At 38.3% G+C, this 23386-nt stretch overlaps 1 protein-coding gene across 5 annotated transcripts in view; it reads right to left on the minus strand.

The window, feature by feature from the left end:
• PIAS2 (protein inhibitor of activated STAT 2) overlaps positions 1-23386 on the minus strand; it is a 72500-nt gene that overhangs the window by 18916 nt on the left and 30198 nt on the right. For all 5 annotated transcript variants that reach the window (XM_006144425.3, XM_006144424.3, XM_006144423.3 and 2 more), the window contains exons 9-12: positions 22490-22650; positions 15469-15602; positions 11352-11523; positions 436-575 (exon numbers count right to left, since the gene is read on the minus strand). In XM_006144425.3, the coding sequence (XP_006144487.1) occupies positions 436-575; positions 11352-11523; positions 15469-15602; positions 22490-22650 (607 nt within the window). The remainder of the gene's footprint in view (positions 1-435; positions 576-11351; positions 11524-15468; positions 15603-22489; positions 22651-23386) is intronic.

Here is a 23386-nt window from a genome sequence, read left to right on the forward strand (position 1 = left end):
AAGAGATGATAGACTCTTTTTTTACAGGGGTATAAAATCTACAGTGTAAAGCTGGTAGGTAAAATCAGCCCCATACTACCACAGTGTAGGTTGTGATGGGCTACCAAGAAGAGTATTAGAAAATACTCTTTCCTAAAGGGTGAAGATTCTATGATAAATAAACCAAGAAAAATAAAATCTATAGATACAAATTCTCTACAAGAGAAAATAAACTCTAAAATTTTACTACCTATCAACAAGAAACTATAGAATACTCAACTGTTAAAATGATAACAACTGATATGACATTTTAAACACACACGACCTTGACAGGTCTTCAAATGTCTTAGCACTTCCACTTAAAATTTTAAAAAACTACTTGCTCCACAGATTCAAAATAAATTATAAAATTGGATCGAGAAAAAAAAAGAAACAAAATAAAAACTCTCCACATACCTGGCAAATCTGATGACATGCTTGATATTGGCGTGTGGTGGAATGGTACTGAGTAGTCTGTTAATGAAGGCGGAATAGCAGCAGGATCAACCGAAGTCACACTGGGCACCCTTACAGAAGATGGCTGATACATGAGAACCCTGTTTTAAATAGCATGGGAAATTACAAATAATCTGGCTGTTAGTTCACAGGAGAGAAGAGCTGCACCACTGGGCATTCTCAGACGAACATTCACCAAGTTTCAGCACACCTTTACAGCAGCTACTCACTACACAGTCCTCCACTCTACTCTCCTCTTTTTCAAGTCTTCACTTTAACATGAACACTTGGCTCTCAACAGCAGCTGTGATATAAGAGCAAGCTGACATTAAAACATAATGGACACTGCTGGAGTAAGGTAACTCTTTGATCCACGAATAGAAATATACTTTATATATGCTTGTATAAGTGTCTATGTAACATATGTTAGCAATTTACCTGTACTATATATTTAACTCATAAAAATTTTTAGCTACACTAGAGAAGTCCTAAGATTTTGTTTACATCACAGCCCTTTTATGTACTAGTAAAGCTACTCACTAGAGTTCAAGCAAAACCTCTTCACTTTTAACTTGAATTTTATTAATTACTTGCAATCTTATCTGAGAATCATCTGAGGAAAGTTAGCCAAGCCTATAAAGCCAGCCAACCTGAGGGTAGTATGCCACAATCAGAAATTAGAAAAAGTAACTATATAGAACTTAGATATAATATCCAGAAATGAAAATAGGGACTTTCATGACACCACCTAAACTTCTAAGAACATGATCTTGAAACCAGATGTTTATGCTTCTAAAAATACAAATTAAAAAAACATAAATACTTCATACATAATTTATAATTTCAAAATTTCAAGAAGCAGTATAGCTAAACATATTTTTGGAAAAATTCAGGTTTACAGGAAGATTAATTGGCATTATTTCCTATGTAAGCTACATTTTTTTCTTGGCCCAGAGTAAACAACAAGAACTTCATAAAAACACCTTCAATGTATATAGCAAACTAAACGACATTACTGACAATATGGCTAGTGGTGGTCATCTTGCCAACAAATATGAGCTATGAACAGGGGTCAAAATATTAAGGTAAGAATCCCAAAGCACTGAGGCCAACCGGTGTCATGGTGATTAAGGCTCTGGACTCCCACATGGCAAACTGTGGTTCAAGTCTTGGACCTGCTTGTTTGCTTTCTCATTTTCCCTTTTTCTCTCTCTGTGTCTGGTAAACACATGTGTCCTGTAAGCAAATTGAGAAATAATAATAAATAAATAAAATAAATAATTTTTTTTGGAGAGGTTTTTGTGCTATAGGACGTGTGTGCTCGCCAGAGAGAGACAGAAAGACAGAAAGCGAGAAATCACCCCCCGGGGGGATGGCAATGCTGCAATTCCTTCTCCTCCATCCTCTCGGGATCTTGGGCATGCACACACATGCGCCTGGCTTGAGTTTAAGCCACGGGGTCCAAGATGTGAACCGCAGTTGACTACAAGGGAGTTCAGCGACATAGCCATTGCGCTAACTGCTGGTCCCAATAATTTTTTTTTTCCCTCTAAAAAAAAGGAAGAAGAATCCCAAACCACTACTAAACTTAGTCACTTCAGTCAGTCACAGTAAGCTCAGTGACTGAGGCACAGAATTCTGTAGCTGGGACAGACCACTGCAAAGATAAAGAAGGTTCAGGATTCTTAGAAATTTTAAGTAGGACCCTGGTCACAAAGTTGAACTTGAATGATAACTTAGGACCTCTAGATGCTTTCTCTTGGTCTAATCACTTCCTGCTATTGCACATATATTAAATGCTGAAATTAAGAAATGATTAGATATTTACATAACATTCTTCATACACTAAGTAACTATTTCATAACCTCAATTTAAATGTCAAAGCACTGGGACCAGATGACATAATGGTTACACTGCTGGACTCCCACCGAGTCAATCATGGTTCGAGTCCCAGACCTGACGATTTAAAACTCACGCTGGGCACGTGTGAGTATGTGCCCCAAATCCCAAAAGGAGACTGGAAGAGAAGGGATTGTGGTGTGGCCATCTCCAAGGGGGGTTATTTTTTGCTTTCTTTCTCTCTGTCTGGCGAGTGTATATGCCCGGTAGCAAAAATCTCTCTCAAGAAAAAAGTCAAAGGACTTAAATAATGACAACAGAATCCTTCTAAAACTGGTTTGCTTTAGACATGAGGAGACCCTGGTTCAGCTATGATTCTACACTATTTGTCGAAAACAAAAAGAATGCCCCTGGTATTGTGGAAGCAAAGTTATCCTGAGCACATATATGGCTCAATCTCAGAAAAGAGAATAAATACATCAGAATTCAGAAATGGTATATACAGGAAGTTATCTTCCAAAGACTGGCTTTCCTAGGTTAGAATCAGGAGGTCTCTTAGCATCCAATGCTACTTGAAGACCTAAAATTACATGCAGGATAGGAGGGACTCTGGAGAGGAAAGAGACAGAATAAGACAGTTTGAAAACTGGTCTTCTATGGGGATAGAATAGAAGAGAAAATAACCAAAAGTGTTTTCAAATGACAAATGAGCCTATTTCTTACACAGGAATGCAGATCAGAAACCGGGGGAAAGATATGAGAAACAAGGAGAGGGGACAGCAAATGGCATGGAAGGTAAGGTACCTGGATCCCACATAGTTGACCACACAGTTCAAGTCTTGAACCTGGTGGCTTGAAAATCATGCCAGGCACATGTGTGAGTGCACCCAAAATCCCAAGAGGAGACTAAAGAAGGGACTGCAGCATGGCAAATCCCCCCCCCCAGAGGTGATTTCTCACTCTCTTTTTCTCTCTCTGATGAGCACACATATCCTACAACAAATTTAAAAAGAAAGAGAAAAAAACAAAAAACAGAAAGGAAAAACAGAAATACAGAGAAACAGATTAGGTACATGTTTGTGCTGGAAAAGAGGCTAAAACAGTGCCTCTGATTATTCTGGCTTATTGAACAGTATTAATACTTTATTTATTTATTTATTTATTTATTTATTTATTTATTTATTTATTATGTAAGAGGCAAGCTTTTGAGGATTATATAGTTTCATTTATTTTTTTAAAGCTTCTAATTTAAAGTATATTTAGGAGCAGCTGGTGGTGAGATGGTTAAGGTAGCTGAACCCCACATGGCTGACTTAAAAGTTCAAGTCCTGGACCCAGCATCTTGAAATATATGCCAGGTACATGTCCAAGTGTGCTCAAAAATCTCAAAAGGAAAATGAAGGAGATGGAATTATAGTGTGGCCATCCCTCCGTCATCCCTGCCTACCCCTGGGGTTTTCCATTTTCTCTCTCTGGAAAGCACACATACCCTGTAGCAAAATATAAATAAAATAAGTTTTTCCTTTGATAGTTCATATTGGAGATGTTCTTTTGCCATGATCCTAAATTGATCCTTCAACTTGGATCACATCTATAGGGAACGATAACCACCAAACTCCCTTTCCATCCCTTACCCTTTGACTTATGCCAACAGAAGAATCAAGTCAATGACCCTACACACTGTGTGTTATAATAATGAAACCTAATTATACCATATGGCAAATTCACATAATAACACAAAACTGAGAACGATTATTCCTTATTTCTCCAATGTTAAAACATGGACTGTCAAGACATCCAAAAATGCCAATCCAGTGGGGGGTACAAATTATTTATTATTATTTTTTTTTTTTTGAAGAGGTTTTCGCTATAGGGCACGTGTACTCACCAGAAAGACAGAGACAGACAGACAGACAGAAAGCGAGAAATCACCCCGTAAGGGGGATGGCCATGCCGTAATCCTTTCTCCTCCATTCTCCTCTCAGGATCTTGGGCACATACGCACACGCGCCTGGCGTGAGTTTAAGCCACCGGGTCGGGGACGTGAACCGCGGTTGACTACGTGGGAGTCCAGCGACATAGCCATTACGCTAACTGCTGGTCCCAGGGGGTACAAATTATTAACCAACACCTAAAACATCAACCAACATGAAAAGCTGAACTATAATATTTAGTGTTGGTTAATTCCTATGTCCTGAGCTTTACAGCCACTAACACATAGTCAACTTTATACAGAATGGCTGCAAGTATTATTAATTAGTATTATCAAATTACAAACTAGTAGAGGATTTTTGTTTTTATCGAATCTTCACAAGGATCACATTCAGAAACATAAAATGATTCTAAAACCTAGGCAAAAAGTGATGTATTTACAGATATAAATGAACAGATCTCATGGAGAAATGTAAATGACTATGTATAGTGGAATTATGGGTATAAAAATGTGACACTATAAAGTAACAAAAAATTATTTTAAACTTTTAGATTTTGTTACTGACTCCTCATGTGAATAGTAAATACACTAACAGGCATGTATATACATTATGCAAGTATACATACATATTTTCAATTTTTATACCTTTAAACATAAATAACACAACACAAATATTACTATTATACATTGTGTGTTAGCTCAAACAATTACATGAATTCATACCTGGCCCATGTTTAGATGTCTGAAAGTGGGTTGAAAATTTTTATTCATAAATGTGAAATTCACTAAATTACCACATTCTGATCATAAAAGTATAAAAAAAGATTTAATTTTGTTACGCTTCCTAATGATTCTTAATCTGGAGACAAACAAGTTTCTCCCTATACTTCTGTTTCCTATCTTTAGAGTATCTCTTTATTAATGACAAAGCAACCACTCAATTACCAAGAAGTAGGGTAAGGAAACAATATATAAAATTATCTGTTAGTATAGGAAAGCATCGAAGGTTTTTCTGAACATCTTAGATTAACATATCAGTTTTCTCAGATAGGTATTCTAAAGATGCATCTAAACACTCTAGTAGGTATGTAAGAAAATGGGCTAGGACTACCATCAAAATGTTAGCAATGACTTTCTGTTGGTAAGACACTTTTTATTTACTTTATTTATTTTATCTGGACTGTAAGTTAAAATATGATTTCCTCATTTCTCATTCTCTAGTCTTTATTTTCTTACTATCACTGACCAAGAAGTTCTATGAAAAACTTACAGACCAGTAAAACAAACAAACAAACAAAAAACACATAAAAATTGGGACCAGCAGTTGGCATAATGGCTGTATCACTGGACTCCTATGTAGTAGACTGCAGTTTGAGACCCACACCTGGAGGCTTAAACTCACATAGGGTGTGTGTGCATGTGTGCCCAAGATCCCAGGAGAAGAGTGGAGAAGGAACAGTGGCATGGTCATCCCCCCAGGGGGTGATTTCTCACTTCCTGTCTCTCTTGTCTCTTTCTGGTGAGCCCACACACCCTATAGCGAAAACCTCTCCAAAAAAATTTTAAAAAACCACACACAAAAAAAATACCATAAAAATTTTAGATGCTGAGCCACAAAAAGGATATCAAAAGGATGACCAAGAATAAAATTACAAACATCCAATAGTAAGAAGGAGTCACAGAAATTGTATAACCACAGCACGCGCCTCCACTTGCAGCATCCACTCTAACACAGAAAATGTGATTTTTAGCACACACACAAAAAATCAACTTTTGTACAGTTCAGAAAGCTCTGATAGAAAGCTTTCCACACATCTTTCCTTCATTGGAATCTAAACCCACTGAATATTTTACCAAAAAATAAACTTAATACAGCTAGTCAATGACTCCATTTAAAAACAAAGGAGCCAGGGCCAGCAGGTAGCATAGGGGTTAAAGCACTGGTTTCCCACAAGGCTGATGGCATTTCGAGTCCTGGACCCCGCAGCTTAAAACTCACATGGAGTACGTGTGCATGTATGCCTAAAATCCCAAGAGGAGAACAAAGGAAAAAGGCTTGTGGAGTAACCTTGGAAGGTAGTTTCTCATTTTCTCTCTCTCTGCCTCTATGTCTCTGGCAAGTGTAGAAGCCCTACAGCAAAAACCTCTTAAAGAAAAAAAAGAATGAGGTAACCGTCACTACTCTTACCTGGCTTAACAGCTTAACTTCTGGACTCCTTCATCAATCATGCTCTAGGTTCTATTTACCTTCCTGCCCCCTCCTCTGGCTAAATTCATTTAATAGCCTACTTCTCCTCAACCCTCACCTTTCTGAGATGGAGTAAGGAAAAGGAAGAGAAAGAAAGGATATTTTTTAACAAGGTCTTGCCATGTTCCAATCCTCCTGTCCCGGTCTCCCAATTTGCTAGGATTGTAGGGATGCGCAAACATCCATATCCAGGTGGGCCCAGGGAAGGAAACCAAGATTCCCACGTGGTTTCCGGTCTTTCAAGTGGTGGCACTATCTATGCAGTACCATGGCTGGGTCATTAATACCCCATCTTATTATCACCTCTGACTAAAATGCTCTAAGTAAGAGCCATAAGGCCTAAAATGGAACAAACCTAACACAGTATGTTGTGGACACCATGCTTCTAATAGTAATTCTTCTATTAATGCTATCTAAGAACAAATCAGTCTAAGTGGTGAACCCTTCAAACCATGAGGTAAATTCTGGCATTTTGAAGAGTTACTATCAGAAATGGAAATTTATCAAATGCCAGGACCAGCAGTTAGCGTAGCGTAATGGCCATGTCGCTGGACTCCCATGTAGTCGACTGCAGTTCGAGTCCCGGACCTGGTGACTTAAATTCACACTGGGTGTGTGTACGTGCGTGCCCAAGACCCCGAGAGGAGAATAGAGGAGAAGGGATTGCAGTGTGGCCATCCCCACTGGGGGGTGATTTCTCGCTTTCTATCTCTCTGTCTCTGTCTGGCGAGCATATGCGTCCTATGGCAAAAACCTCTCCAAAAAAAAAAAGATGAAAAAAAGAGGGAACCAGCAGTTAGCGTAATGGCTATGTCGCTGGACTCCCACGTAGTCGACCGCGGTTCGCGTCCCGGACCCGGTGGCTTAAAACTCACGCCAGCCGCGTGTGCGTGCGTGCCCAGGATCCCGAGAGGAGAATGGAGGAGAAGGGATTGTGGCGTGACCATCCCCCCTGGGAGGTGATTTCTCACTTTCTGACTCTAATGTCTCTCTCTGTCTGTCTGGCGAGCGCACGCGCCCTATAGTGAAAATCTCTCCAAAAAAAAAAAAAAAAGATAAAACAAATGCCTTTTCAGCATATATAAAGACTATATAGTTATCCTATGATAAGATCCATTTTACTAATATAATTCCTAATGTTAAAACACTTCTAGGATAAACTCTATCTAATCATATCAGATGTCATTTTAGTATATAAATTATTAGTTAGAAAAGTTATGATGTATTTTTCTATGAAAAAATGTGTTGTAACTTTTTTAACGACCCATTATTTCCCAAGACTGAATTCAGAATTTGCATTTATCTTTCTCTATGAGAGCCTACTTCCTAAGGGTTCTTCTGTATGGGGGTTATTGTGTAGAACCAGTATAAGTATTAAGGGTTATACTCACTTCATGAATGAGCTGGATAGCTCTAAGTTATATAGATTTAAAATCAAAACTTTCATGTGTTGCTGCTTTAGCCCCAAACATCTACTTTACCAAGGTTAGTTTTTGTTTTCTTTTCAACCAATATGAGGGGGCCTTAACATTTATTTCTATAGCTGACCACAGGTATAAACTATCCTTATTCCTCTGCATTCTGAGGTCATTTCAGATTTTATGACCCAAGGCATGTGCCACATCTGTAGTTTCATGTCTTCATCAAGAACTGATAAACATGTCTGGTAAGGGAAGGCAGAAGGTAGACCCCTGTGGCATGCCAAGATAGCATCAACTCTTAAGTTAGCATATAATGCATGATCTTTCTACCTGTCATGAATCCTACTAACTGCAGCATTCACAACCTATCTTTTTCTAGTATATTCTATGAGACTTCACTGAAGAGTAAAATCTAGAAATACCAAATAAATCTAAGCATTCCACAGATCACAGATTCTTCACTCCAGTGAATGTTTCAAAATTATATTTTCATATTTTGTTTATCATATAAATTATATGATATTTCTATAAATTATAACCAAATTGTTTCAAAGGAGAATTCTGGGGATGGAAGGTAAGTGCTGAAAAACAAAATTCTTTCCTCATTTTTTGTTCTTCTTAAAAGGGGGGGGGGAGCAGTAGCTTAGTGTTTAAGGGAGTTGAGTATCACATGGCAAACTGTGGTACAAATCCTGGCCCCAACAGTCTCAAAAACACACCAGAGATGTGTATGTATGTCTAAAACGAGAAGATGGAATTGTGGTGTGACCACACCCATTGTGGAGTGCTTTCTACCTTTCCTTCCCTCTGTCTCTCTCTGAAAAGTGTATGTATCCTCTAGCAATTACCAAAAAAGATTTTTTAATTCATAAGTAATTATATACGTAAGAGAAAATATATCTCTTTAGTATGATGCATAAACCAGATCTAAAAATTTAAGTATTAGGGACCAGCAGGTGGCATAATGACTATGTTGCTAGATTCCCACATAGTTGGCCATGGTTTGAGTCCCGGACCCAGTGGCTTAAAACACACCAGGCACATGTGTGTGTGAGTGTGTGTGTGTGTGCTCAAAAACCCGAGGGGAGAATGGAGGAGAAGGGACTGTAGCATGGCCATCCTGGGGATGATTTCTCGCTTTCTGTCTCTGTCTCTCTGGTGAGTGCGTGCGCCCTACAGCAAACCTCTCATATATTAAGTTAAATATTGATATATTTATATATGATATATATTAATATAGCATATATTTATATATACATGTATAATACCACTGAAGAATGTAGCTCAAACAGCTTATTTTTTCAAAAAATTATTTATGCTATATATTTTTTTTTTGAGAGGTTTTTGCCATAGGGCGTGTGCGCTAGCTAGAAAGACAGAGAGACAGAGATAGAAAGCGAGAAAGCACCCCCAAGATAGAAAGCGAGAAATCACCCCACAGAGGGGATGGACACGCCGCAATCCCTTCTCCTCCATTCTCCTCTCAGGATCTTGGGCATGCCTGCATACGTGCCTGGCATGAGTTTAAGCCACTGGGTCCGGGCCTCGAACTGCAGTCGGCTGCATGGGAGTTCAGCGACATAGCCATTACGCTAACTGCTGGTCCTAAGCTATTTTATTTATCATTAGTATTTTTAAATTTGCTACAGGACACACTCTCTCACCAGACAGAAAGAAAGAGAGAGAGAGAAGGCAAGTTACTAGGTCCAACTTTTGAACTGCAGTTAAGTCATTTGGGAGTCCAACACTCTAACCACCACCTTACGTGCTGGTCCCTAAACAGTTTAATTCTTAAAAGTAACATAGGGGCCAACAAGTGGTATGGTGGTTAGGGCGCTGGACTCCTACATGGCTTACTGCAATTCGAGCCCTGGACCTAACAGCTTGAAAATTGTGCCAGATGGGACCAGCAATTAGTGTAATGGCTGTGTCGCTGGACTCTCACATAGTAGACCGTGGTTCGCATCCCAGACCCGGTGGCTTAAAACTCACGCCAGGCGCGTGTGTGGCCAAGATCCTGAGAGGAGAATGGAGAAGAAGGGATTGTGGCGTGACCATCCCCCCTGGGGGGTGATTTCTTGCGCTTTCTGTCTCTCTTTCTGGCGAGCGCACGCGCCCTATAGCAAAAACCTCTCCAAAAAAAAAAAAGGAAAGAAAATTGTGCCAGATGTGTGTGCATGTGTGCCCAAAGTCCTGAAAGTAGAATGGAGAAGGGACTGTAGTGTGGTCATCTGACCTGTGTGAGGTTAGCTCTCATTTTTCCTTTGTCTCTCTCTGGTGAGTGCCCATGCCCTGTGGTAAAAACCTGAAAAACAAACAAACTATAAAAAGTCATTTTAAAAGAACAGGAAGAAAAAAACATTTAAAAAAAAAAAAAGAAAAAGAATGCTGCAAGGACATTGCAACAATGTTTACCAAGACATTTCTGTAAATGTGTAGAATAGGCAAGTGTATAGAGATGAAAAGAGATAAATGACTTGACTAAAATTAGGATGTGAACGGGAATAAACTACAAGCAAACATGAAGGACATTTTTTAGATGTTGGAAACATTATACGACTAAATTATAACAATTGTATGACTCTATGAATTTGCTAAAATAATTGAGTTGTGCTATTATTATACTTAAAGAGAGCAAATTTTATGACATGCAAATTATACCTCAACAAAGCCACTAGGAAAAGCGAGTAAACTGAGAGGCCAAAGAGATGAGATTTGCAAACGCAAGTTTGAAACAAAGGGTTCATGGGCTGTCAAGAAACTGTTAAACTTCATATGGTCCAAAATCTTTCTATAAGGTAGACCCGTTTTCTAATACAGGTCAGTAATGGCGCCCGCCAATGAATCATAAAGAATACAGACTAGAATGTAGTTCCTTGTCACCTCTTGCCATGGAGAGGGAAGAAAGGAAAGGAAATAAGCTTTGTTGAGAAACTACCATGTGCCTGACAAAAAGGCTGTTTTATCATTACCTCACTGACATGTGACAGTAATACTGTAAGGTAGATTTTAACTCCCTTTCACATAAAAGAAAACAGAAGCTCAAATAAGTTAAATATGTCATCCAAGATCACAAAATGAACAAGCAATGGTGCCAGAAATGAAATCCCCACTTGTCAGATTACCAATTCCACACTCCATTCCTCCTATGTTAGTCTGAGATGTCAAATTTCCTTACAAATAGGTTCAAGAAAAAATAAAATATATAATATGAAATAAATACCTCAACCGCTCCCTTTCCAAAGATGTAAACATTCTCATCAAAATTTGCTTTCCTATAAACAATGTGTTTACTTGAAAATATTTCAGCTGAACAAAGGTGAACTAAAATAGCCTTCTATACTTACATACCTTCTCAAAAAATATTTACAAACCTATCCCAAGAACATTTAGCTGACAAGTGTAATGAACAATAGTGAACTATAGATTAACAAACCCTTTGGTTGGGCTGCTTTGTGTTTCTGACATAAAGATGCATTTCCTTTTGGCAGGAGGGTCTTCCTCTTCATCAGAAGAGCTTTCTATTGTTAGGTCAATAACATCCACCTTCTTCTTACTTGCCTCACTGGCTACAGTCACTGAACAAGGCTTACTGAGGACAGCGGAACCTGCGTTTAGGAAAACAGAAAGAAAAAAAATATCAAGGATATAACACAAACCCTAGCTGTAAGAGTCTTAACTCTGCAGTACATCCATGACAATATAAAGCCAGTAAAAACACATAGTTGGATCCCTGAATAACGGGGGTGTTAGTGACATTGACCCTCATGCAGTCAAAACTCCATGTGTAACATTAAAGGAAAGGAATATTTAAAAAAAAAAAAAAAAAGATGAGACCAACAGATGGCATGCTGGTTAAGGCACTGCACTCAGTTCAAGGCCATGGTCAATTGCAATTCAGGTCCCAGAACTAGCAGCTTGCTTTCTTACTTTCTCCCTCTCTCTCTGGCCAATTTTTTTTTTAAAATCATATATTGACAATAAGTTAAAAAAAACATCGGGACCAGCGGTTAGCATAATATGGCTATGTCGCTGAACTCCCATGTAGTCGACCGCAGTTTGAGTCCCAGACCAGGTGGCTTAAACTCACGCCGGGAGCGTGTGCGTGCGTGCCCAACATCCCAAGACAATGGAGGAGAAGAGATGACGGCATGGCCATCCCCCTTGGGAGGGGGGTGATTTCTCAGTTTCTGTCTCTCTGTTTGTTTGTCTCTGTCTTTCTGGCAAGCACACATGCCCTATAGCAAAAACCTCTCTCCTCAAAAAAAAAAAAAAAAAAAAGCAACTGGGCCAACAGATGGCATGGTTAAGGCTCTGGACTCCCACAAGGCTAATCTGGGTTTGATTCTCAGACCTGATGGCTTGTTTTCTTGTGTTCTTTCTCTCTCTCTCTCTGGTGACTGCACATGCCCTATAGCAAATTAAAAAAATAACGATAAATAAGATTATTTTTTAAAAAGAAAAAGACAAGGTCTGTTGCCCAGGTTGTCCTCAAACTTGTAATCCTCCTGCCTTAGCCTTCAAAGTACCTAGAACTATGGGTACATATTACTACACTCATCTCGAGTCGTTGGAAGTCATGAGGCATTTGGATAGAAAAACTTAGAAAAATATGTCATAACTTTTGTGATGACCCAATAGCTTCTGAACCTTGCAAAACATAACTACAAACACTATTAAAACAACTACTGTCGGGAACCAGCAGTTAGCGTAATGGCTATGTCGCTGGACTCCCACGTAGTCGACTGCGGTTCACATCCCGGACCCAGTGGCTTAAAACTCATGCTGGGCGCATGTGTGTGCGTGCCCAAGATCCCGAGAGGAGAATGGAGGAGAAGGGATTGTGGCGTGACCAACCCCCTGGGGGTGATTTCTCGCTTTCTGTCTCTATCCTCTTTCTGCCCACTTGCCCTATAGCAAAAAAAAAAAAAAAAAAAAAACTACTGTCAAGGCGGCAGGTGGCATGGTGGTTAGGGCACTGGACTCACACATGGCCAACAGCAGTTCAAGTGCTGAACCTGGTGGCTTCCTTTCTTACTTTCTCTCTCTCACTCTAGTTATTATTATTACTTCATTTGATAAAATTTAAATTTATATAATTAAATTTTATTTTAATTTCATAGTAAAATGAACAATGATGAATAAAATTAAATAACTTAAAAATCTTAAAACAACTGTTAACCAGAAGCTTTATGAATAACACAGTCAATTAACACATATTTTGGTTATTATATTAATTATATACTGTATACCTGCATAATGTTAGAAGAAAGTATTAAGAAAATCATAAGGGAAAGAAAATATATTTATAGTGCTGTACTGTATATTCCAACATATTTATTAAAAAAAAAAGTGCATGAAAAAAATGTGTTCAAGAATGAAGTATACTTTCTCCCACGGACAGAGACCAACTTGAGAGGTCTGACTTATAAACTGACTGCTTTTCTTGGGAGTTATTATGAACTCTAGTCTCTGACAGAGGGTCCAAAGTCTCCTTCCAAAGCATGTTCTTAGTTATCTTCCCAAGTCAGTAGTCACTGTACAGACAGACATCAGTAGTCAGGGAGTTGGTCCCAGTCCATGGAACAAGGGTACACGGCTGCTCCAGCTATGTATTATAAAGGACATGTGGCACAGTTAAGTCAAAATCAGATATGTCCATTCTAGCAATAATGCTCATATCAAAGAATACAAAGGAGTCTTACCATAAATCTAACTTGATAAAAATTTCACCTCTATAAGCTGAAAAACTCCCTTCTCATTTAAGTTATTCAGACATAAGTTTTTCTTATGCATTATCTGCTAATCAGGCCCTTTCTGCCTAAATTCATATACCATATAGTACCTCATATTTTCAAAGAAAAGTATATTATTTCCTATAATTCACTTAGTAAAAAATGAGTGTTAGCTGAAAATGAAAAAGCAGAAGGAATTAATCAATTAAATCACTATCCATTTTTCTCAAAGATGAGGAAGCCATGGTCACTGCAGCATTAGGTTCAGTACCAATCACAGGGGAATAACTCATATTGATATAAATCCTCTGATTTCCCCCTTTTCTTACTCTGAAAATTTACTATTCATTACATTATTAGAATTTCAAACATGGTCAAAACAAAATTCAAATGCAGTAAATAGACTGTATTTGATAAAAAGAAACTTCAGTTGACTTATGGTTCTCAACTACTCAAACTGCTCTAATTTGTCCCATTCAGTGTGGACAGGTACAGGAATTTAAAGGATGAGTATGCATTCTAGGTAACCAAGACAATAATAAAATTCCTTCCGACAAGAAATGGAGAAAACAATTTCTTCACTTTCTAAATAACTACCATGTGACTCTCTCCCCTTCCCCCCAGGCCCATTAATCCATGATGGAGCCTAACTACCTGAGCTTGGTATACCACCTACAGACACTCTAAAAACAATTCTAAAAAAAAAGTTCATAGAACTGTCATTTTTAACTTTTTTTTTTTTTTTTTTTTTTTGGAGAGAGATTTTCACTGTAGGGCGCGTGCGCTCGCCAGACAGACAGAGAGAGACATAGAGACAGAAAGCGAGAAATCACCCCCCAGGGGGGATGGTCACGCCGCAATCCCTTCTCCTCCATTCTCCTCTCGGGATCTTGGGCACGCACGTACACGCGCCCGGCGTGAGTTTTAAGCCACCGGGTCCAGGACACGAACCGCGGTCGACTACGTGGGAGTCCAGCGACATAGCCATTACGCTAACTGCTGGTTCCCTCATTTTTAACTTTTAACTTTGTAACAAGAACCATACATTAAAATGCCTTTAGGTTAGGGGCCAGCAGGTGGTGGATGATGCACTGAACTTCAACATGGATGATCACGGTTTGAGTCCTGGACCTGGTGGCTTACTTTCTCATTTGTCCTCTCTCCTGTCTGTCTCTCTCTGGTCAGCACATGTGCCCTACAGTAATTTAAATAATAATAATAATAAACAAATATTTTAAAAGTGATTTTAGGTTACTGTTTTATTTATTTTACATTGAAAAATATGTCAAGAAAAGGCTAGTAAGATGGTATAAACTTTAACCAGTTGTTAATAAAAATCATCTGGGTAGAAACTATATTACTGGGTTATCGGAAAAGTCATGACGTATTTTTTCATATTTTCCTGCACAAAAATGAGTCATGACTTTTTTATTTTTAGAGAGGTTTTTGCTATAGGGGCACGTGTGCTCACCAGAAAGATAGAGGCAGAGAGACAGAAAGCGAGAAATCACCCCCCAGGGGGCATGGCCACACCCCAATCCTCCTTCTCTATTCTCCTCTTGGGATCTTGGGCACACACGCATGAATTTAAGCCACTGGGTCTGGGATGCGAACCATGGTCGACTACATGGGAGTCCAGCGACATAGCCGTTATGCCAAATGCTGGTCCCAACTTTTCCAAGGACCCAATATGTTACAGATGATCAAAAGATAAAGTTAATAACCTGAACTCCAAATGTATTCTAGTGGCCAACACTAAGGATAAAGACAATGTTGCATGTCTTTTTTTATTACTCTCTACCACCATTCTATACATACTTTCTATTTTTGTACATGGTTGGCTGGATACTTTCATAGCTTCTTTCTTCGGTCTCATTGGACACCAAGAACCATCTTCTTGGAATTTGATCTCATCCACATCAGAACAATCATTGAGAATTTCCATAAAAAGCCTAGAAAACCAATTAAGAATGTACATACTTATAATCAATGCCTGTGTTCAAAGGTGAAATAAGAAATCAATACACATTACCTTAGAGGCAAAAGTAATGCAGGACCAGCAGATGGCATAGTGGTTACATCACTGGACTCCCACATGGCTGACCACAGTTCGAGTACCAGAACTGGAGGCTTCAAAATCATGCTGGGCATCTGTGTGTGCATGCCCAAAATACCAGGAAGAGAATAGAGAAGGAATTGCAGTGTGGCCATCCCCACAGGGGCAGTTTCTCGCTTTCCCTTTCACTGTGTCTTTCTTTCTCTCTGGTAAGCATATGTGTTCTAAGGCAAAAACCTCTAAAATAAATAAATAAATAAGTAAATGGTGATGCTACCTGACTTTTTTTTTTTCTAGGTATTTCAATACTTTGTACTATATAAATACTGTAACCTAGGTTTTAGATCTATACAGACTTTATTGAGTATCATCTACATTAGCAGTGGCTAGATAGAAAAAGACACCTGAAGTCTCCTAGTTAGGGCTAATAGTAAGAACAACCTCCAACAAAATATACATAAAACAAACATAAGCAGACAAAGGTTATTATACGATAAAATAATTTATAAGTTTTTAAAAATCCAGAGATAAGGACACTGGGCAGAGAGGAGAGAGGATTGGGGACATTAAAAAGTCTCAATAAATTTAAAATAACTCAAAGCAGATTATCAACTAGGGCCAAAATGGAATTTGAAGTCAATATCAGAAAACTTCTAGAAAATCTCCCAGTATCTGGAAACTAAACAAAACCCATGAAAAAGAGGAAAAATAAAAACAAAAATTAGAAAGTACTTGAAACTGAATGAAAAAAATATATAATAAAATTGGGGAACTATACCTCAATTAGAAAAATGTGTAAGACTCATCTTCCCTACTAGAAAAGAAGTCAGATCAGTAAACTTATTAACCGAGAGAAAGAACAAATTTAAGTGAAAATAAGAAAAGGGAAGTGACCAAGTACAGAACAGAAACAAATGAAAAAGAAGCAATGGAACTAAAAAAAAGCTGACTGGCTTTCTCCCTCCCTCCCTCCCTCCCTCCCTCCCTCCTTTTCTCTCTCTCTCTCTTCTTTCTTTTTCTGAGTGAAAAGGAAAGTGAGAAATCATCCACTGGGTGGATGGCCACACCATAATCCCTTCTCCTCCGTTCTTCTCCTGGGATCTTCAGCATGCACACACATGCACTCCAAGTGATATTTAAGTCACTAGGTCTGGGCCTTGAACCAAGGTCAGTCATGTGGAGTCCAGCGACTTAATCACTTTGCCACCAGCTGGCTCCAAAAGCTGGTTTTTTGAACAGATCAATAAAACTGACAAACTTCTGGTAAAACTTACCGAAGCTCACTAAGAAATAAATAGATAACCTGAGGAGCCCTAAATCTATTAAAGATATTAGATTTGAAATTAAAAACTTTGCCACAAACAAATTTCAGGCTCAAAAGTCTGCATAAGGAAATTCTAACATGTATCTGAGAAGAAATATCACAACTTGCCAATTCATTGTATAAGGCAGCATTACTCTCATTCTAAAATCAGACAAAGATGTTACCAGACAAACTACATACCAATAAAACAAATCCATTAACAGAAAGGATAACACATCATGATCTAATGAGATTTTAGCCTCAGAATACAAGATTAGTATACGATTCAACAGTTGATAAACATAATTAATTCTATTAACAGATTAGTCAATGTAAGAAGACGGAACAAAGACAAAGAGACAGAAAGCAAGAAATCACCCCCCACGGGGGATGGTCACACAGCAATCCCTTCTCCATTCTCCTCTTGGGATCTTGGGCATGCACGCACACAGTCCCGGCGTGAGTTTAGGCCACCAGGTCCGGGACTCGAACTGCAGTCAACTACATGGGAGTCCAGCGACACAGCCATTACACCAACTGCTGGTCCCCACAGTTCTTATATCTCAATAAGGCAGAAAAAAATAGGTAGAAGAGAGTGACCAGTAGATGGCGTAATGAATTCTCATGTAGTTGATCTCAGTTTGAGTCCCGAATCCAGCAGCTTGAAACTCACGTTGTGTGTGTGCATGCCCAAGATCCCAAAATGAGAATGGAGGAAAAGGGACTACAGTGTGGCCATTCCCTAGGGGGTAGGGGGTTGTGATTTCTTGCTTTCTGTCTGTCTCTAAGTCAGTGCACACCCCCATAGCAAAAATCTCTCAAAAAAAAAAAAAGAAAGAAAGAAAAAGTGCCACCTCATGAGAAGATGTTTATTTTCCCCTATTTATATCAAAAACTTGGTATAATTCCAATAAAAATCTCCAAGAACTGTTCTGTGCAATCTGAGAATACTTTTATTTAAGTGAATATAGCAGAATATACTGGATCATTGGAAGTCATGATACATTTTTCTGTGTTTTTCTACACAAAAATGCATGATGACTTGGGGACCAGCAGAAGACATAATGGTTACGTGGCTGGACTCCCACAAGGTCAACTGCAGTTCGAGTCCTGGGCCCAGGTGGCTTAAAATTCCCTCTGGGCACATGTGCGTGCCTGCCTGAAATACCCCCTAGGGGGCGATTTCTCACTTTCTGTCTCTCTGTTTCTCTCTTTCAGGTGAGTGCACATGCCCTATATAGCAAAAACTCTCCAAAAATAAAGAAAATAAAATAAAGAAAAAAATTAGCATACAATACTGGATTGTTGGAAAGGTCATAATGCATTTTTTAATGGAAAAATAAGTCATGACTTTTCTGATGACCCAATAGAAATCAAATAACTAGTTTTGTACTATCTTACTACTACTGATAAATGGAACAAGCAGTACTTCAGAAATTAACATTAGTATGTACAGATAATGCACATATCTCAGGCCTATGGAAGAGATTATTCACTAAATGTTGAGATTACCAATAATCTAAGTAGTAAGAGTTGGGTGATCCCTACATTAATAAATAAATCCCTGCTCCCTAAATTTTTACTCACAGTGCTGGTTTTTTTTACCTTCATAGCCCTCCTTAACAATTAAGATACATTTTTTACTAACTCCTACACTAGAAGTATTAGTCATGGTTTTAGACCCAGTATCTGATACCTAACCATACATCATAGGTATTCAATAAGTATTATGGTGAATAAATTTATGAAGGGACACATGAGAAAACCGAGTACTGTATAACTGAAAAAAAAAATAAAAAAAACAACAACATCATCATTAGGGCCAGCCTCATAGCCTACAGTTAAGGGAGCTGGATCCCTCAGTGTCCAACAGTGGTTCAAATCTTGGCTCCAACAGCTTGAAAAATACACCAGGCATGTGTGCAGGTCTATCCCAAATCCCCAGAGGATGGAGTGACAGAGAAAAGGACTGTGGTGCGACTACACCCCACTTGAGGAAGTAGGGGGGTACGCTCTCTCCTCTCTCCCTGTCTCTCTCTGGCAAGCACATATGCTCTCTGGCCATTAAAGAAAAATTTATCTGATGAAAAACAGGTGACGCTTTATCTAAAATCTCCACAATTTTCTAAATACATTGCAAGTAGATATTCAAAAAAGAAAAGACAGACTTAGTGAAATAAAAAGGTAAATCTTCTAAATGAAAAAAGTTACAATAAATACAATTAAAAGGCAAACAAGCTGGGAAAATATATTTGGCACATGCAGACAAAGAAATTAATATCCTCAATAGATAATGACCACTTTTATAAATCAATATAACGAACCCAGAGAAAAATGAAATAAAAGGGGAGGGAACAGCAGGTGGCATGGTAGTTAAGGCAGTGGACTCCCACATGGCCAACCATGTTTGAGTCCTGGACCTAGCAGCTTGAAAACTATGCCAGCACATGTACATGTATGCCTGAAAGCCCAAGAAGTAAAGTAGGGAGAAGAGAATGCAGCTGGGGCCAGTAGGTGGTGTAGTGGTTATACTATTGTACTCCCATATGGCTGACCACAGTCCAAGTCCTAGACTTGGTGGCTTGAAATTCACACCAAGTGTCTTTGTATACATGCCCAAGATCCCGGGAGGAAAATGAAGAAAAGGGGATTACGGTGTGGCCATCCCCCTTGGAGGGTAATTTCTCACTTTCCCTCTCACTGTTTTTTTTTCTCTCTCTCTCTGGTAAGTGCACACATCCTAAGGCAAAAACCTTTTTTTTTTTTAAAAAAAAAAAAAAAGAAAGATAGAAAACCAAACAAACAAGAGAGAGACTACATACAGCATGGCCATCCCCGCAAGAGGTTGATTTCTCACTCTCTCTCTCTCCAGCGAATGTACATGCCCTACGGCAAACACTCAAAAAAAGAAAAGGGAGGATTGAGAGGCAATCTGGAAAAAGACTAACCATATTGAGTAAAAGCATATCTGATAATTTTTTATAATACAAAAGAAGAAATCAAAACAATGGCTTTTCTTTTATAATCAGAAAATTGGTAGAATAAAAATAAGATTTAATATGTAAGACCTGCAAGAGGATTGAGAAGTGGGCAATAGCTGTTAGCAGGAAGAGTAAAATGATACAGCAGGAAAAGCTTATTCCTACTAGGAACACCTTAATGATGAATACCAAAAGTTTTAAAGTTACATGATTTCTTTGATTTAGTACTTCTATTTCTAAGGACTTATGTTATAGAAAACTACAAAGACATATACAAAATGACAACTTCAAAAATATTCATATCAGGACTAGTGGGTGGCATGGTGGTTAAGGTACTGGACTCCCACATGGGGAACCATGGTTTGAATACCGGACCTGGTGGCTTGCTTCCTCTTTCTCTCTCTGTCTCTCTTTCTCTCTCTCTGATCAAACTGAAGAAGAAGAAATAAAATTAAGTAAAATAATTAAAAAGAGAAGTTCATATCATAGGGCAATTTAAAATAGAAAAAGTGGGACCCAGCAGGTGGCGTGGTAGTTGAGGCACTGGACTTCCACATGGCCGACCGTAGTTTGAGTCCTGAATCTTAACAGCTCACTCTCTCTGGTGAGTGCAGGTGCCATATAATTTTTTTTTAAAAATAATAATAATGAAAAATTAAATAATTATTTTTTAAAAATAGAAAAATCAGAAATAATCAAAATATCTAGTATTTAGTAAACACATGCTAAAACATTAACAGGTAAAGGAGGAATAAGATTGTATGCAACTCTTAAAAAGGTTCAAAAGAATTCTACAAATAGTAGTAATCATCTTCTCTCGACACAATATACCAAAAATGTATACATATATATGTTGAGAAAATATGTGAAAATACAATTATGGCAGAATGCTAATACATTCATTATAAGATACATGGAGGCTCTCTGTGCTACTGATGCACTTTCTCTGTAAATCAAAACTTATTTCAAAAAAGCTAAAACTATTACAAAAATTAAAACCTAGTAAAACAGTTTAGGGAGAAAGCTGAATATCCCCATTCACTCTTCACTGCCTCATTTTCTCTCCACAGTAATGGTCTTCTGAAAAAAAATTTGTCCGTTATCCAAGTTATTTTAAAGATCTAGAATATTTTTGCTATATAATGAATGAAAGTCTTATGTACAAGTCATTAATAAAGTATGGCTTCAAGTTTTTTAATATGTCAATAAGTCATCAGCAATAGAATGGCATTGTTGACAATTTTAATCTTTTCATTAATTTTATTCTCTAAATTTTACAATGGCGCATGAGTAACATGCAATTTTAAAAGAAGTGTTATTTGGGGAACCAGCAGTTAGCTTAATGGCTATGTCGCAGGACTCCCATGTAGTCGACCGCAGTTTGTGTCCCGGACCCGGTGGCTTAAAACTCACGCCGGGCACATGTGCGTGCGTGCCCAAGATCCCGAGAGGAGAACGGAGGAGAAGGGATTGCGGCGTGACCATCCCCCCTGGGGGGTGATTTCTCACTTTCTGTCTCTATGTCCCTCTCTGTCTGTTTGGCGAGCGCACGTGCCTATAGCGAAAAACCTCCCCCCCAAAAAAGAAGTGTTATTTGAAAAAAAAAGCATGCCTTACTTATTAAAATTATAATACGAAAGACAATACTTAACAGTTTGGTCTCCAGAGTCAGAAAAAAATAAGCATGGATTCTACTTTTGTATTTATTGGCTGCCTAACGTGACTATATCTAGCCAATCACTTCCTCTGTTTTTTGCAAAGGTCCAAATTGCTACTTCAAGAAGTTGTAGGTAAAAAAATGACGGTACTCAGGAGACTTTCTCCCTCCTTCCTATGAACTTTCAAAAAATAAATCTTGAAAGCAGAAGGAAAAGGAAACTACACACCCTCAAATCTCCAAAACAAACTGTAAAGATAAAAAGGACAATAATCTTGGGGCTGGCAGGTAGTGTGGTAGTTAGGTGCTGAACTCACATACGGCTGACCATGGTTCCAGTCCTGAACCTGGCAGCTTGCTTTCTCATCTTTCCTCTCTCTAGTCAAATTAAAAAGTAATAAACAAAATAATACTTAAAAAAGTCAATAACCAGGTCAATAACCAGTTTTAAATGAGGAATGAGTATAAATAATTATAAAACAAAAAAGATGCAAAAATATCTGGCTTTATATGCTAGAGTATTTAATTTACTTATTTATTTTTTAGATTTTTGCTATAGGATACATGCGCTCACCAGAGAAATAGGGAAAGTGATAACTCACACCCTGGGGAAGTGGCCACACCACAATCTCTTCTCCTCCATTCTCCTCTTGAAATTCTGGAAACACACATACATGCCCAATGTGATTTTCAGGTGGCTGGGTCCAGGACATGACCCGTAGAGTCAGCCATGTGGGATCCAGCACCTTAATCACACACCATTTGCTGGCCCTGTGCTAGAGTATTAGTTAGACTACACTCAATGAAGACATTACTGACAGTTGTTAAAAGTATGTACTTACCCATCTAATATCAGGCTTTCATAGGCAGCTTTTTTGTCACACACAGGACAAATCCAAGTGGGCTTCTTTTCATTCATTTGTAGATAAAGGGCAGCATCAAAACACTGCAAATGTGTACAAGTCACTGCTCGGCATGGGATTGTCAGCCTCATTTTTCCTAACTACAGGACAGGGAACACAACATGGAAAACTAGTTCAGAAAGGAAAACAAAGTCTCTAAAAGATCCCAGTCAGTCATAAAAGTCTAAAGAAGCTATATAAGAAAATGGTCAAAATGAAAAACCTTCAAAACAGAATTTATTCCCATCACTATTACTATATATTCTATTTTTATTCACAAATTGTTCTGTGATTTTCAAAAGACCATTTTACTTTTTCAAAATAGGTAACACGTAAATCCACAGATAGGAAAAAATACATACATAATGAAAACCAGACTCTACCTCACCTGGTCCCCAGTTTCTCATTTTAAAGAAAACCACTGTTAACTATTTCTTACATGTCCTTTTACAGTCTATGAATGGATTGTATACTTGAACAAAGTATTTTCTCACTAATGGTGGCACACATACACAATTTTGTACGTTCCTTCTATCACAGACATGGTTACTACTGTACACTTATCAGTGCATAAAAAGCTATCATCTATGAAAATACTCTTTATTAAACTACAATAGTCCACTGGTCATGGGCATTTAAATTGTTTACAATTTTTATCACAGTAAACAACGGTGTAATAAATATTTACAGGATTATTCCAATTCACAGAAGTGATTTTTTTGTATCAAAGAAAAAGAGAATTTGGGGACCAGCAGATGGTGTGGTGGATAAGGCGCTGGACACTCTCACATGGCCGACTACGGTTCAAGTACTGGACGTGGTGGCTTGCTTCTTCTC

This window comes from Tupaia chinensis, unplaced genomic scaffold (genome assembly GCF_000334495.1).
Source record: "Tupaia chinensis unplaced genomic scaffold, TupChi_1.0 Scaffold000119_2, whole genome shotgun sequence".
Lineage (NCBI taxonomy): Eukaryota > Metazoa > Chordata > Mammalia > Scandentia > Tupaiidae > Tupaia > Tupaia belangeri.